At 37.0% G+C, this 15,350-nt stretch overlaps 1 protein-coding gene across 14 annotated transcripts in view; it reads left to right on the top strand.

The window, feature by feature from the left end:
* The window catches only part of cacna1g (calcium channel, voltage-dependent, T type, alpha 1G subunit), a 234,760-nt gene that overhangs the window by 160,001 nt on the left and 59,409 nt on the right, over window positions 1-15,350 (top strand). For all 14 annotated transcript variants that reach the window (XM_048170124.1, XM_048170126.1, XM_048170125.1 and 11 more), the window contains 4 exons: window positions 151-630; window positions 814-914; window positions 4,485-4,608; window positions 14,428-14,496. In XM_048170124.1, coding sequence (XP_048026081.1) covers window positions 151-630; window positions 814-914; window positions 4,485-4,608; window positions 14,428-14,496 — 774 coding nt within the window. The remainder of the gene's footprint in view (window positions 1-150; window positions 631-813; window positions 915-4,484; window positions 4,609-14,427; window positions 14,497-15,350) is intronic.

Raw genomic sequence — 15,350 nt, forward strand, 5'->3', positions numbered from 1 at the left:
ATATAATAGGTAGTTTTTTGTTTTGTTTTTGTTTTTCTGTACATATGGTGGAGTTGATTTCTGCACAAAAATGTTCACATTCACGGATTTACAGTTAGCTAGTGAGATCTAACTTGAGAGTGACATGTTCCTTTCCCCATGTTTCTGCAGTCCAGTGCACGGAGCTCCCCTAATGCCCCCTGGAGTTCAGCCAGTAGCTGGAACAGCAGGCGCTCCAGTTGGAATAGCCTGGGCCGAGCCCCCAGCCTCAAGAGGCAAAAACGTCAGTCTGGCGAACGGCGCTCCTTGCTGTCCGGTGACGGCCAGTCCAGCTCAGATGAGGGAGAAGCGGTAGAGAGCGGAGGCGGTGGGGGCATGTCCGAGGGTGATGATGCCTCCCTCGCCAGGACGGACTCCCTGGGCCAGAGGCCTCGGCACAGGCGCATGGAATCCCTGGAGACGCGTAGCTCGTTTGATCTGCCTCCAGACACCCTGCAGGTGCCATACGTGCATCGCTCCGCCAGCATACACAGCGCCCGGCCGCTCAACTTCCTCAGCAACGGCAAGAGTTCTCCATCTGCAGCCACCACACAGCTTTCTCTAGATGATCACCACAGTGAGGATGACAATGCGGATGATGAAGGAAACCTGGTGAGAAAATCTACACTTGATTTATTACAGCTATTTTTCTGTTCCTTACAATAGATCTATCACAAATGTCTACCAATTTTCTTCTACTCAATTGGCTGCTATAAGATTACAGGAAAAAGTACTTCTATATCTTCTATTGCTAACGAAACTAACTTACTGATCATATTGTCATCCATCTTTCAGAGTCGCAAGGCTCGTCTCGTCCGTTGGCTGGAGCACAAGCAGCCTGAATGGTGTCGGCAGAGGGCTACCTGGTCCCTTTACCTGTTCCCCCCACAGTCACGGTGAGTATCTGATGCTTTCTTGGCTCTCACAGTCTTACCTATATTAAAGGGTTTGTTCACCCAAAAACAAAATTTCTGCCATTAATTACTCACCCTCATGACGTTACATAATGTACAACCGTAAGACCTTATTAAGGTCACAAATTAAGATATTTTGATGAAATCTGATTATTTTTTTTTTTTATTATTATTATTATTATTTTTTTTCTCCTCAATAGAAAGCAACGAAATTACCGCATTCAAGGACCAGAAAAGTAGTAAAAACATAGTTAAAATAGTCAACATGTCTACAGTGGTACAACCTTAATGTTATGAAATACTTTTTGTGCGCAAAAACATAACAAAAATAATTACTTTATTCAACAAATTCGTCTCTCCCCTGTCATTCTCCTATGCTATTTACGTCCAGCGCTTAAGTGTTCTACATCAGAACGCTGGCTCAGTATTGGCCGGCTCCTGCATTGTGATGCTCACATGAACAGCTTCAGCCAATGTTGAGCCGGCGTTCGAACTAAAATATGGAAGTGCTGCAGCGTAAATAGTGCAGGAGATGCACAATATGTGTATGCGCAATGCTAGAGCTATGTAAACAGGTTGTGTGCTGCGTTTATCCAAACAATGACAATGACACAGCAAATATGCAAATAAGAACTTTAACCCAGGGTTTAGGAATGTACCATGTGAAATGTCAATTTATGAATACCCAGGATTAATTGTTAACCCCAGGTAAATTATGAGTAGTGTGAAACATGAAGCAAGATAATCCAGGATTCCATTTACCCAGGGTTTAGAATTACCCAGGGTTAAATATTTCAAAAGCCCAAGTGTGAAACATTCCTTTATCCTGGGGTTAAAAGCAGTCTTTAGAACATCGATAACCCGGGGTTAAGCACAGTGTGAAGAGCCCTCTAGTCTTGTGGGGTCACAAGCTCTCCAGCATCCAACATTTGCTGGTTATTTCAAAAGCTGAATCACGTTTATCATAGTACCATGACTCACATTCAGTACAGCAGTTTAGGTTGCCCCTAAGCCCTAAAAAATATCCTCATTAAGATGCTAAAGGGGTGAGAAATATCCTGTACTTTTTAGCTTCTCCCTTAGGCGTCTTCTTGGTATTCCCCTTCTTCGTCTCATCTCTTTCCAGTGCTTTCCATTTTTGAAATGCATGCCTGCTCACATTAAGCTCCATGGAGGCTTCACTTATTAGAGAGAGAGGAGAGGAAAGAAGAACTCAGCATTGCATGTTACACTCTGTCAGCGCTTTACTAATTAAACATCAAACAAGCTCAGATCATCCTCCTCCTCCTTCCTGTGCGAGCCCTGGATGATGCAAGTTATCACCACTTTGCACTGTTATGACATACAGATTGGCATACGTTGGTGTCACCAAACCAAAGCAAAAATGTTGTCTGTCTGTGTGTCGTAAGCAGATCTTTGGTTATGTATACTTGACTCTTTCGTCTGATGTAAAACAAAGACATTGCTTGACACAGCTTGTCACACAACTTGTCACACTTCAGTCTTAGAAGATGAGCCATGTTGCATTGACAATCAAAGAGGTTTAATATGTAAAATTAAAATTTTGTTCTTTAAATGTATGTATTTGTTATTTAAATGTATGTACTAGCAACGTAAACTCTTTGTTTTTAATTGATATTGTTCATTGAAGCTTACTGTATTATGTAGAAGAGTATTGTGAGAAAGAGATCGAGTTTATTACCTGCATTCAAATTTAGCATTTTCCTTCAGGTCAGTCCTATGTTTATAATAAAAAATCTGTTTAAATGTCCGATATATTATCTTGTCCTTTTAACAGTTAAGGGGTTTTCCCATGACTGACAGCGCTAGTCAAAGCTTTTGTCAGTTGCGTCTTGTTCAGTGTTCACAACAATTCAGTCTTTTCCATGTAAAATTCTTCCCTACTGACTGACACACTCTTAAAGACAATCTTTGCCGCCATCTAATGGCATTATAATGTAACTTCTGTTGCTGTTCACGGTCAGGGACTGTTTTTCCGGCAGAAGGAAGGCTTTTAGTTAAAGTTTCCTTCATGAAAGTTGCATTAATACATATTTTTGGATTTTTGTATTGTGTGGTAACCTTTTTATAAAAGCAATAACGTACTCGAGGCTAGTGCTGTATCGTGAATAAGTCAGGGCTGAAGGGGTTGAAGGCATTCCGCTTCTCGTCGTGACTAACAACACCCTTCAGCCGTGATTTATTCATGATACAGCACAGCCTCTCGTACCTTATTACTTACACACACACACACATATATATATATATTTAAAACAACTGTTTTCTATTTTAAGTTTTTTTTTTTTTTTTTTTTTTTGTTTACTCCTGTCATGGCAATTATATCCATTATTTTACATATTTCAACCTATGAATTAATTTCTACTGAGAAATAAGCATTGTATAAGCAATGGATATTTACTTTAAATATTTTGTCATATCTAAAGCTCATATGAATTTGTCTTAGATCATTAGATGTAACATTATGGTGCGTTTGGAAGCCTGTCTGAATTCATGTGTGAAGTTGCCTTAAGAAGCACCTGTGAAGTCATTGACTAACTGGGTAGCGAGGCAGCATGGCAGCTGCCTTAGGTTTTAGACACAGCATTACACTTCTCTCCCCATTTCACCCCTGCATGACCACACTCCCCGGCATGAGAGATCGGGGCTGTGAGAGGCAGGTTGGCATGACAACAGCGCAGAGTTTGCCGTCTGTTCCCACACAGTGCCGTTCTGAGCATGAATTCTTTAACATCAGGCCAAGTCTTGAGAAATTAAAGAGAACTGAGCACTATTTATTCATAAAAAGGAGTCATGCAGGCGCACTTTATGTCTTATGGCAGACACACGTTCAGCATAAGTTTGTCACTGTTTCTAACAGAAGTTCAGTTGCACTGAAAAGGGGGTGGGGGATAAGGGATGTGTATTTCCATTGTGATTAATGAACCCGAATTAATGTAAGCCATGGTTGTTAACAAATTAGTACATTTACCCTTTACATATTATTATTATCATACACAGAATGGGACTAAAATTCGTTTTTTGGTTTCTAAAATGATACATGGGTGCCACTTAATTAAACTTAAATCTTGACAAACCTACAATGTAGCAACAGTGTAGCATTCTATTCTCTTAAACATTTAAAGGCATAGTTCACCAAAAAATGAAAATTCTGCCATTATTTGCTCACCCTCATATACATGTGGAACATAAATGAAGATATTTTGAGAAATGTTTTTCTTGGTTTGTTTGTTTTGTTAAATACAGTGGAAGTCAAACTGTTTGGTTACCAACAATCTTCAAAATATCATCTTTTCTGAGAAAAAAGTCAGTCATACATAATTAGTACAGCATGAGGGTGACTAAATGATTTTTTTTTTTGTGAATTATCCCTTTAAGAAAAACTCTATTACTGTAGTCTATCTAAGTGACTTTTGACCTTTGTGACCCATCTTTCAGGGAAATCACTTTTTTATGAATTCATTATGTGATCAGCATTTTGTCGCCTGTTTGCATCACTCAACCCACCATGTCTGGTGTGATTATGTCTTGCAGGTTTCGTATGACATGCAGTAAAATCATCACTCACAAGATGTTTGACCATGTGGTTCTTGTCATCATCTTTCTCAACTGCATCACTATCGCCATGGAGAGGCCCAGAATCGACCCCTCCAGCGCTGTGAGTAATGTAACTTCATACACATACAAATACGCAACCAAGTCTTTCAAAACAGCATTTGCTGAATGCATAAGTGCTTAGGTTATTAAGATAAGTGTTGTACGCTTATTTTTAAATAAAAACGAACTTCCTTTTTATACTTCCTTTTATAATTTTTATACAGTTTTATAGAAGGAGGATTTTAAATTATTTAAAGGTGCCATCAAATTGGAAATTGAATTTACCTCGGCATAGTTGAATAACAAGAGTTCAGTACATGGAAATGACATACAGTGAGTCTCAAACTCCACTGTTTCCTCCTCCTTATATAAATCTCATTTGTTTAAAAGTCATCTGAAGAACAGGCGAATCTCAACATAACACTGACTGTTACGTAACAATATTTGCATATGCCAGCCCATGATCGAGGCATTACACAAGGGCAGCCAGTATTAACGTCTGGATGTGCGCAGCTGAATCATCAGACTAGGTAAGCAAGCAAGGACAATAGCGAAAAATGGCAGATGGAGCAATAATAACTGACATGATCCATGATATCATGATATTTTTAGTGATATTTGTAAATTGTCTTTCTAAATGTTTCGTTAGCATGTTGCTAATGTACTGTTAAATGTGGTTAAAGTTACCATCGTTTCTACTGTATTCACGGAGACAAGAGCCGTCCCTATTTTCATTTTTAAACACTTGCAGTCTGTATAATGCATAAACACAATTTCATTCTTTATAAATCTCCCCAACAGTGTAGCATTAGCCGTTAGCCACAGAGCACTATCAAACTCATTCAGAATCAAATGTAAACATCCAAATAAATACCATACTTACGCAATTAGACATGCTGCATGACGAACACGTTGTAAAGATCCATTTTGAGGGTTATATTAGCTGTGTAAACTTAGAGTCGAGAGCTCTGGGGGGGCGGAGAGCGCAAGCAATTAAAGGGGCCGCAGCCTGAATCGGTGCATTTCTAATTATGCCCCAAAATAGGCAGTTAAAAAAAATTATTTAAAAAAAAATCTATGGGGTATTTTGAGCTGAAACTTCAGACATATTCAGGGGACACCTTAGACTTATATTACATCTTGTAAAAAAACATTCGATGGCACCTTTAAATAATACTCTAAAACAATAATATGACAATTCAAATAAATGTTCCAAGGTTTGATCCCCTGCACCCATGTGTCCTTCAGTTTCAAGAGTATTTGTTTATTTATTTTAATTTAATTAAATTTTAATTTATTTAATTTTTGTATGGGATAAGCGTCACAGAATATCAGTGTGCTGATTCAGTTAACTAAGACTGGGTGTTCAAGTATTATTTAAAATATATTTTAAAATGTATTTCTGAATGGACTTTCTGAATGGATTCTGAACGGATTTTTTTCTATGGCATCTTATATCATCTTTGGTTGAAATGTCAGTTGTTTTTTTCTCCATTTAGGGTACTTAAAAGCATGATTTTTATTTTTTTTTTCTCTGATCTGCTTTTGACGTCATAGTTCAATATAGTCACTAGTAAAGTGTTTGCAACTGTGCTCTTTCTTTTGATGCCCTTAGTTTAATCAATATTGTCATCATTTTCCTCCTTCAAAGTTGGCTAGCTGAACAACTTTGCCCTTGTGATGAATGTGAATGCTAAATGACGCTCAGTGTCAGGGCATTGAACTTCCTATTTTGAAATATCTGTGTTGTTCTGCTAGGGCCTGAGAATTAAAAGTGGATTATTAGACGGTTTGGGAGCTGGATGGGTTTTTTTTTGTACAGTAAAACGGAACAGAATCAATTTGTTATTCATGCTTTCTTACAGACCCAAAGGAAACAATCAGCTTGGCTTAAATGCTTTGCTACATCTCATTATCAGTTTTGTATGTTTACTACTTTCAGCAGTTACATGTTCCCTCAGGACACCTACTGTAAGACAGAACAGCATGAGAAAAGAAAGCAAGAAAATTATCTCTTTTCCTTTCTTACCTATATGGGAAGAATAGTACTATAGTGTCAAATTTGCTACATATCATTGTGGCATTGGCAAACTGTATATGAATACATATTTAGGGGGAAATGGCTATTTTAGTTGCTATTTTCAAGGGTTTTATGACTTGGCAGAACTGCAGTGCTGCAAACCTCCTTGAAAAGAGACAGCAGATGTCCATCATTTTTGCAGCTACCAGATTTCTGACATTTCAAGGAACGTGTTTTCATAAAATGTTGTCCATTGAGACTTTTCACTCACTCTTGTACCAAAAGAGTACATTTAACAGAGTAAAGTCTGTTTACCTAAGTCAAGAGCTCCTTTGGACCTTCTAACCATAATGAATTATCATAATGAATAATCTGAAATATCACTCTTTTTACAATCAATTTACATTCAGAGTCACTCTAGTGCTCATTCTGTAGGGATTTGTCAGTGCCACATATGATTATGTGGTGAGCTTGTTTATACAGAATTATACAGGAATTTCTAGTATTTTGAATGCCCCACTTATTGTAAATGTGCCTTTGATAGCATTATGTAATCTGAACACACAGAAAAATTGTTTTTATGCATCAGGCCCATTGCATGTTGAGCATATATAGGGATGCACATGTTAGTATTATTATTATTATTTATTTATTTATTTTTTTTATCCAATGACGGTGTGTCTGCCTCTGTAACTGATAAGGTAGAGAAAGCACCACAGCGCTCCACATGGCAGAGAGAAGTAGTGCAGACGGCCTCATCTCCAATCAGAGCTGGAAGAGTCCAGCTAATATATTCCTGTATTCATTTTTAATCCAGTTATACTGACTCACTCACAGAATGAAATGTCTGACATTAGTGAGTGTTTTTCATAGATTTGTATTTTAGTTATTTGCAGTTATTTACACATATTCTTGATTTTGAGCAAAAAAATAGGGGTAAGAAAGGAATAAATAAAACACTTTTCCCACTTTAGGACCTTAAACCCTCTCACATGTAATGAATTTCTGAGACACATTATGTAGCATGGAAAGGTTGTTTTCTGTTGTGTTATTTTCCAGCGGTTTAATCCATGTAATCCAGTTTTTACCATGTGTGCCTCTGAGCCTCTATGATATTTGTTTACTTCCCCCAAAAGACATCATGTCAGCACTTCACAGAAGAGGAAAAGCTTGACTTCTTTTCCTTCCCCGCATGTGAATTTGTTCAGACTTGGGGCAGATGGCACACTGTGTTTTTGCTTTTTAAAATTTCAAATGATGTATTTGCATATAGGCGTACGTACTACGGTGGCCCAGTAGTGCACAACACAACAAAATTAAAAAAGCAAACATAAGTTCACAACACAACGAAATCGAGCCACAACACAACAGAATCGAGCCACAACACAACGTAATAAAGCCACAACACAACGGAATAAAGCCACAACATAACGGAATAAAGCCACAACACAACGGAATAAAGCCACAACACAACGGAATAAAGCCACAACACAACGAAATCGAGCCACAACACAACAGAATCGAGCCACAACACAACGTAATAAAGCCACAACACAACGTAATAAAGCCACAACACAACGAAATCGAGCCACAACACAACAAAATCGAGCCACAACACAACGAAATCGAGCCACAACACAACAGAATAAAGCCACAACACAACGAAATCGAGCCACAACACAACGAAATAAAGCCACAACACAACGAAATCAAGCCACGATGCAACGGAAATGCTCCTGACCACTAGGGGGCTCTCAGAGCTCGGTAAAGTTAGTTTTCCTTGCCACTGTTCTATAGAGTCGGCAGTAATATCAATACCACAATTAGTTTAAACAGTATGTAACCACCGTATATCGACATGAAATATTAATTCAATATCACCTACGTGCAAAATAGCTTCATATTTATACTTGAATGATTTGACGTGCTACCACGGCGCATGATGAAGGGAACGTCTGCCAATCCCACCAAGTGGTTAAAACATATAATTTGTATTCATTAAAATTACTTTTAACATTTAAAAACAGACATATTCAAATTCCAAAGCTTGTCAGTCTTACCAACAGGAACTAACAACCTTTGGAATTTGAACATGTCTGTTTTTAAATGTTAAAAGTAATTTTAATGAATATAAATTATACGTTTTAACCACTTGGTGGAATTGGTGGATGTTCCCTTTATCATGCGCCGTGGTAGCGCGTCAAATCATTCAAGTATAAATATGAAGCTATTGTGAACGTAGTTGATTTTTAATTAATATATCATGCCGATATACAATGCTTACATACTTAAAACTAATCATGGTATTGATATCTTTGTAAAACTGTCGACTTTATAGAACAGTGGCAAGGAATAGTAATATTACCGAGCTCTGAGAGCCCCCTAGTGGTTGGGAGCATTTCTGTTGTGTTGTGGCTTGTTTCCATTGTGTTGTGGCTTTATTCCTTTGTGTTGTGAACTTATGTTTGCTTTTTTAATTTCATTGTGTTGTGCACTACTGGGCCACTGTAACATACACAGCAAGATTGTTATTGTTAATGAAAGATGTGGAAGAAAATGAGTAAATTTCAAGACCTAAATTGAAATGATAAAACATTGTAACCAAAAATAAGCTGAAAAAAAAAAAATAACAGTAGATGATGTTGCTGCATTGCATGTCATGTCATTTTGAATATGTAAAATTTCTAAATGTTTTCTGGTAATGACCTGTAACATGTTTCGATATGAACCCACAGTGTGAAATGACATTTATGAGTAATTGCAGAATCTCTGGACCAGGTAAAGCCAGTTCGGTCCAACTGTCTCTACTGAATTGTTTAACTTTTGCTGTAATAGAACACCAGTGTTGAGCTTATGCAAACCATCTCATCTCCATGACAGACTTGATCTATAGTAGCAGGTACCTCACTGAGCTCAGATGTGTGTCATCAATATTTCATATGGAGACGTTTTTCATTTGGGTATGAACAAATGCCATCAGACTCCCCACCTGAGTCCCCTCTGAAGACAAGGCATGAGCATGTCTTTTCAGTACCCAAAGTAATGGGAAACGAATGATGAAAATACCAAGGGGAGTTTTAGCAGCTTTTGATTACTCTGTCTCTTTCTATCTCTGGTCACGTACACACGGAAAACACATTTAAATGCAGAAGTGGGTCTTCTAGATTACTCTTTACTAATTGCTTTTGATTCACACTAATTTGCTAATGAATCATTTTGATCAATTTGTAAACCAGTTTTGGCTCAGAAAGAGCAGTTTTAAGGTTTTAACCTATCTAGCTTCACACAACAGCAATGTTCAGCTGATATTTTTGAACACAGGTATCTAAAAATGCATATTTTACTATTATTTCATATAACATAATTTTTTATATTTTTTGTAATCTATCTTTAGGTTCTCCATACTCTACAGCCAGAGACATATCATTGTCATATCATACATATCATACCTTACATTTTTCACACTCTGAAGAGGGGTTACAATCATATTAACTGAAATGTGTACGTCATTTTTTTTAAATTATTATTCTATTTGTCTGTTTTCTCGGCGAAGCTGGATGTGTGCTACCTCAGACATTCAGTAACCTTTAAAGAATGAGAGTGAAGGACAGGGGTTGTCTGACCCTTCTCCTTCAGAGACCAAACACTGTGCTTCTCAGACATGCTCTTCCTCATTCATGAGTTCTGACCCGCACATACACACACGGTTCACTCGACAATGAATGAAAACAAGCCTCGGAGCAGAATGGAATGGCAAAGACGTCAGTCTGTTTTCAGAAACAATACAAACCGCAGTGATGATGTCAGCAGGAGGCTTTCTCAGAGAGAACAGGAGTTTTAGAACATGGTGCCATGACCCACTGAAACATGCATTAGCGGGGGGTCATGGGAAAGATGGCCCTTGGGCCCTGCTGCTCAGACACAGTAGGAGAAGGACAAATAATCCAGAGAGCCCATGTTCTCAACACTCCGCTGTGAAGATCTCCGCTGCTTATTTTGCTTCCACACCACTTATTTAAAGTACAAATCAGCTTCTCTTCCTTATGCACCCAGAATCCTTTGCAAAAAGCTGTGTATGACTGGTAAAACACCAAGGATTATTTGCAAAGTTGAATGAATCCTCAATACCTGTTGACTTGAACAAAATGGCTTTTGGCAGAGCCGAGGGTGGATTTGTATAGGGATTCTAATTCCGCTGCTACTTTTCTGTAAAGAGCCAAAACATTCATGAATTTCAATAATAACGTCAAGGTATAGATAGAGTAATTCAGTAATCGATGCCTCTCTCAAAGGAACCGTGGTGAGATCTTAGCAGCCCTCCAGTTAACTGGGTCACTCCTAACTGAGACCAAACTAATAACCTTTGTGTAAGCAGCACACATTGTTATCCATTAGGCTTTCACGATCCATGCAGGCCTGACAGAGACAGAGCATGTAGCGTACACTACACAGTGGATATTAATCTTTCCTGTCACCTCTAATGTAAACGGCATTATTTGTTTAATGTATGTTCTCTTTGTCTTTATCGTTTAGTATGGTGGAGTGTAGAGAGGAAAGTGAAGGGAGAAAGTGGCGCAATGGTACCACACTGTAAAAAAAATCCCAGTAAAATTTACGGTAAAAAAACGGCATCTGTGGTTGCCAGAACTTTACCGTAAAAAATACAGTATAGCAACGTAAAAAAAAATCTGTTAAATTTACGGTAAAATAACATATTTCATTAACTGATATAATGTTAATTTACCAACCTAATGAAGTACTAATATCTGTTTTGTACCTTTATAATACACTGACAATCACCAAACATAGTGGTGATAAGAGTCACATGATGAATCAAAGTTCATCACAAGCAGATTTTCCACAAGCTGAGAAGGACAACACTAACATAGAAGGTGCACACAGTGTCATTCACACACACACACACACACACACACACACACACACACACACACACACACACACACACACACACCATCATGGTAACATGCATGAAATTTTAAAAATGCAATAAACATTAATTTAACAACATTAGATGTAACATAAAACCCTAATGTACTGTACATAACTGATTAGAAAAAAAATGAGAAAAACTAAGAAGAAACAGTTATTTCAACGAAAATATATCAAATGTGAAGTGTCACGCAGGGAATTGTGGGAATGTCAATTTACGTTTTTTCACTGTAAATTTTACAATGAGTTGTTATTTTTCACTTCCCAAAACTGAATTTAATGGTATTTTACCGTAAAATTACATTAAATGTACCGTTAGATCTATTACAGTTATTCATCGTATATAGTACGGAAACTTTCTGTAAACCAATTGACAGTTTTTCACCGCAGCATTTTTACAGTCTTTTACTGTTAAAATCACGTCATTTTTTACAGTGCAGGGCAGGTTTAAACAGTAGTGAAAAGGTTTAAATTGCTGACCATTTGGTTTGTATTGTACTTCAGTGGTCAGTTTCAATTTGGTTTGGTTTGGTTTGTTCTGTTACTTTGTACATTGCTATTAGGGATGCATTATTAGATTGTTTTGAGGCAGATACAATTTATTTCTCTGATGGTGTCACATGATCCTTCAGAAATCATTCTAATATACTTATTTGGTGTTCAAGCAACATTTCTTAATATTATCACTGTTGAAAATTGTGCTGCTTAACATTTTTCTGGAAATCACAAAGTTTTTCTTTGATTAGAAAGTTAAAAAAAAACAGCTTATATCCTATATCATTACAAAATATCTTCACTGTCACTTTTGATCAATTTAATGCGTCCTTGCTGGGGGGAAAAAAGTATTAATTTCTTTAAAAAAAAAAAAAAATCTTATTGACCCCAAACTTTTGAACAGTTCATTCTTTACATCCATTTGTAATTTCTTTTCAATTATGTCAGTCTGGTGTCTCAGAAATGCATAGAATTACCATAACTGCTCCTAAATTACCATAAATTGACATTTCCCAATTCATACACATTTTATATTTGCATAGGAGTTGTTGAACAAGAGATGAACAGAAATATACTGAACCATTTAAGGGAACCGTCTCACATGACTCTTTCTGTAGATCAGCATATTAATTCACCTGTGTTGTTGGTGTTTCTGGTCGGGTGAGTCAGATTCGTTACACAGGAGTCTCTAAATTGTAGTCATTTGAGTATGAGAGCATGAGGATGGAGTCTGTTGACAGTGTTACTGTCTGTTATAGAAAGAGGAACAAACAGTCCTGGCTCAGGTCAGAGCAGAGAGCTGGAGAGGACAGCACCTGCTGCGTGGGAAGGCCGTGTGGCACAGACAGAGGGCGAGGGGAGCGGGAGGTTTTTGTGTCTGCGGTGTCATTTGAGGATGATAGTGCTTTGTGACAATGTTTATGCTTAATCTTATTTCTCTGGTTACTTTGAATGCAAATGGAAACAAACAAAAATCAAATCAAAATGTAATCAAAATTTGATTTTAGTTTACACATTGACTGTTTTGTCATTGAAATAAGGTCACGTGACTTGCAGGTAAACAAATAAAATAAATGTTTAAATCTTTTGTTTTATTAAGATTTCTTTATTTTAAAGCAGAACTAAGTAACTTTTTTACCTTCATAAATAGTTTTCTAAGTCCTTACGATGGTTAATTGACTTGTAGTGGTGTGTTTGAGGCGAGCACTAACCCCCTCTGGCACGTCTACGCCAGAAAACAGCACTTGTGCCGACCCGACACAATCTCGCCTCATGTTCACGTTCACGCGAGAGTGACAAAATGCTTTACGGTAATCCAAAAACAATGTAAATATTATAACTTTATAAGACAATTTCAAAAATGACCCACCTCCATCGAGATTTCTTGTACTGTATTTGCAAAACTACTGCGCTGGTGAGCGTTGTAGTCGTTGTAGTCCAGAGCTGCGCTTGGAGTATTTACAACAGCGTGATTCACTGAAGGAACCTGTAGGGGGAGCTTCGCAAATCTTACCGAGTTTCGCTTTAAATTATTTATTTACATTTTTTATTTTTATGATATTTTCATTAAACTCACGAACCCCAGTCTGGTAAACACTGACGTAATGTGATATTTAATGCACTTCATGATATATTGTCTTTATTTTTGTATTTTATATCAATATGGTACAAGATTATCCTAATCAAATCAATGTGATAAATGAGTTAGGTCAAAAGTAATCAAAAAGTAGTCCAATTACATTACCCTAAATGTGTAATGTAATGGATTACATTACTAGTTAAATTTTTGTCATGTAATTTGACTACAATTTCTGTGTAATCTACCCGACACTTATGCGGGGACTGTAAAAGTTTATTCCCAGAGGTGTGATATTTGGTGTAAAACACCCTTGAAGGCAAAAAAAAAAAAAAAAAAAGTCGTAAATGATGATCATAAATGGTCATAATGGGTGTTTTGTCACAAGATTCTTGATTAACATTATAAACACCAGGGAAGAAAAAAAAAATTATGTATGATATGGCCCCTTTAAGAATTTCTTTTATCTTTATTTTCATAACTCTTTTCAACAGACATGTATGTCTTTGATAATGATTTTTCAGATTTGATTTACTTATTTGGACTTCAAAGATAGTTACTGTCATGAAGCTGTTACTTATCCATTTGTTACCCACTGTGTTATCTAGTAGTATCCAGCGAGGATGCTGGATGAAAATTTATGGCATGTGGTGTGCATGTGAGTATGTGATGTTAATGCCCGTGGAGTACTCAAAGCGTGGGCAGAGTCTTAGTCCAATGGATGCCTTCACAGGAGGCACCTCTAATGTGTTATGCCACACACACACACACATATGAATCTTCTCTGATCCAGCACTAACTCACCTTCACTTTCCCTGCTTGTCTGGTTCTCTCCGCAGGAACGCATCTTCCTGACGTTGTCCAACTACATATTTACTGCCATCTTTGTGACCGAAATGACTATAAAGGTAGGTGACAGGGTTGGCATTTGTCTCTGTGTGGCGTCTTCTCTGACAGAGGGTAAACTAACAGAATACCACCCAAAGGCAGACTGACTTCAGTTCCCTGTGGCTTGTTTATAGTGCTTATCTTTCTTAGATCAACATGGCTAATGGAGTCTGGTGAAAACATTCCTGTCACAGGCTTTTCAGATAGCCAGTCTTATAGCCCTTTTACTGTTCTTTAAAGAGGCAGTTCAGCCAAAAATGAAACTTCTGTCATTATTTACTCATCTTCATGTTGTTGTAAACCTGTAGAACTTTCTTTATTCCACACAAAAGCAGTCATTTGAAAAACATGCAAAAGCATCATAAAAGTGTGAAAATTCAGAGAAAACATTAAAATCAGTCCTAGTTCTCCTTGACAAATTTATGACATCTGATCCATAAACAAATCATGTGGAATCATATCTTATATATCAACTAAACTTTATAAGTTAAAATAACTATAAATTTGTTTTTTTTTTACAGTGCATCTTATTTTGATGATTACACACACACACACACACACACACACACACACACACACACACACACACACACACACACTATATATATATATGCAGTACTGAATGGATAACTCAGTCTATTTACTTAAAATATTAAGTATGCTCAACTTGATACATTTAAAGTTATTTAACAAAGTTTAGTTGTAACAACTTTATGAAAGTAAGGTAAATTTACTTTAAGTTTTCAGTACATAAGTTCACTGTAAAAATGTTTTTGTTCACTCAACTTAACTTTTTGAGATATTAATTTCCACTGACTAAATTTTAAGGTTAAAGTTATTCCAACTAAATTTATCAGGTTGAAAATACTTAATA

The sequence above is a fragment of the Megalobrama amblycephala genome, linkage group LG20, assembly GCF_018812025.1.
Source record: "Megalobrama amblycephala isolate DHTTF-2021 linkage group LG20, ASM1881202v1, whole genome shotgun sequence".
NCBI lineage: Eukaryota > Metazoa > Chordata > Actinopteri > Cypriniformes > Xenocyprididae > Megalobrama > Megalobrama amblycephala.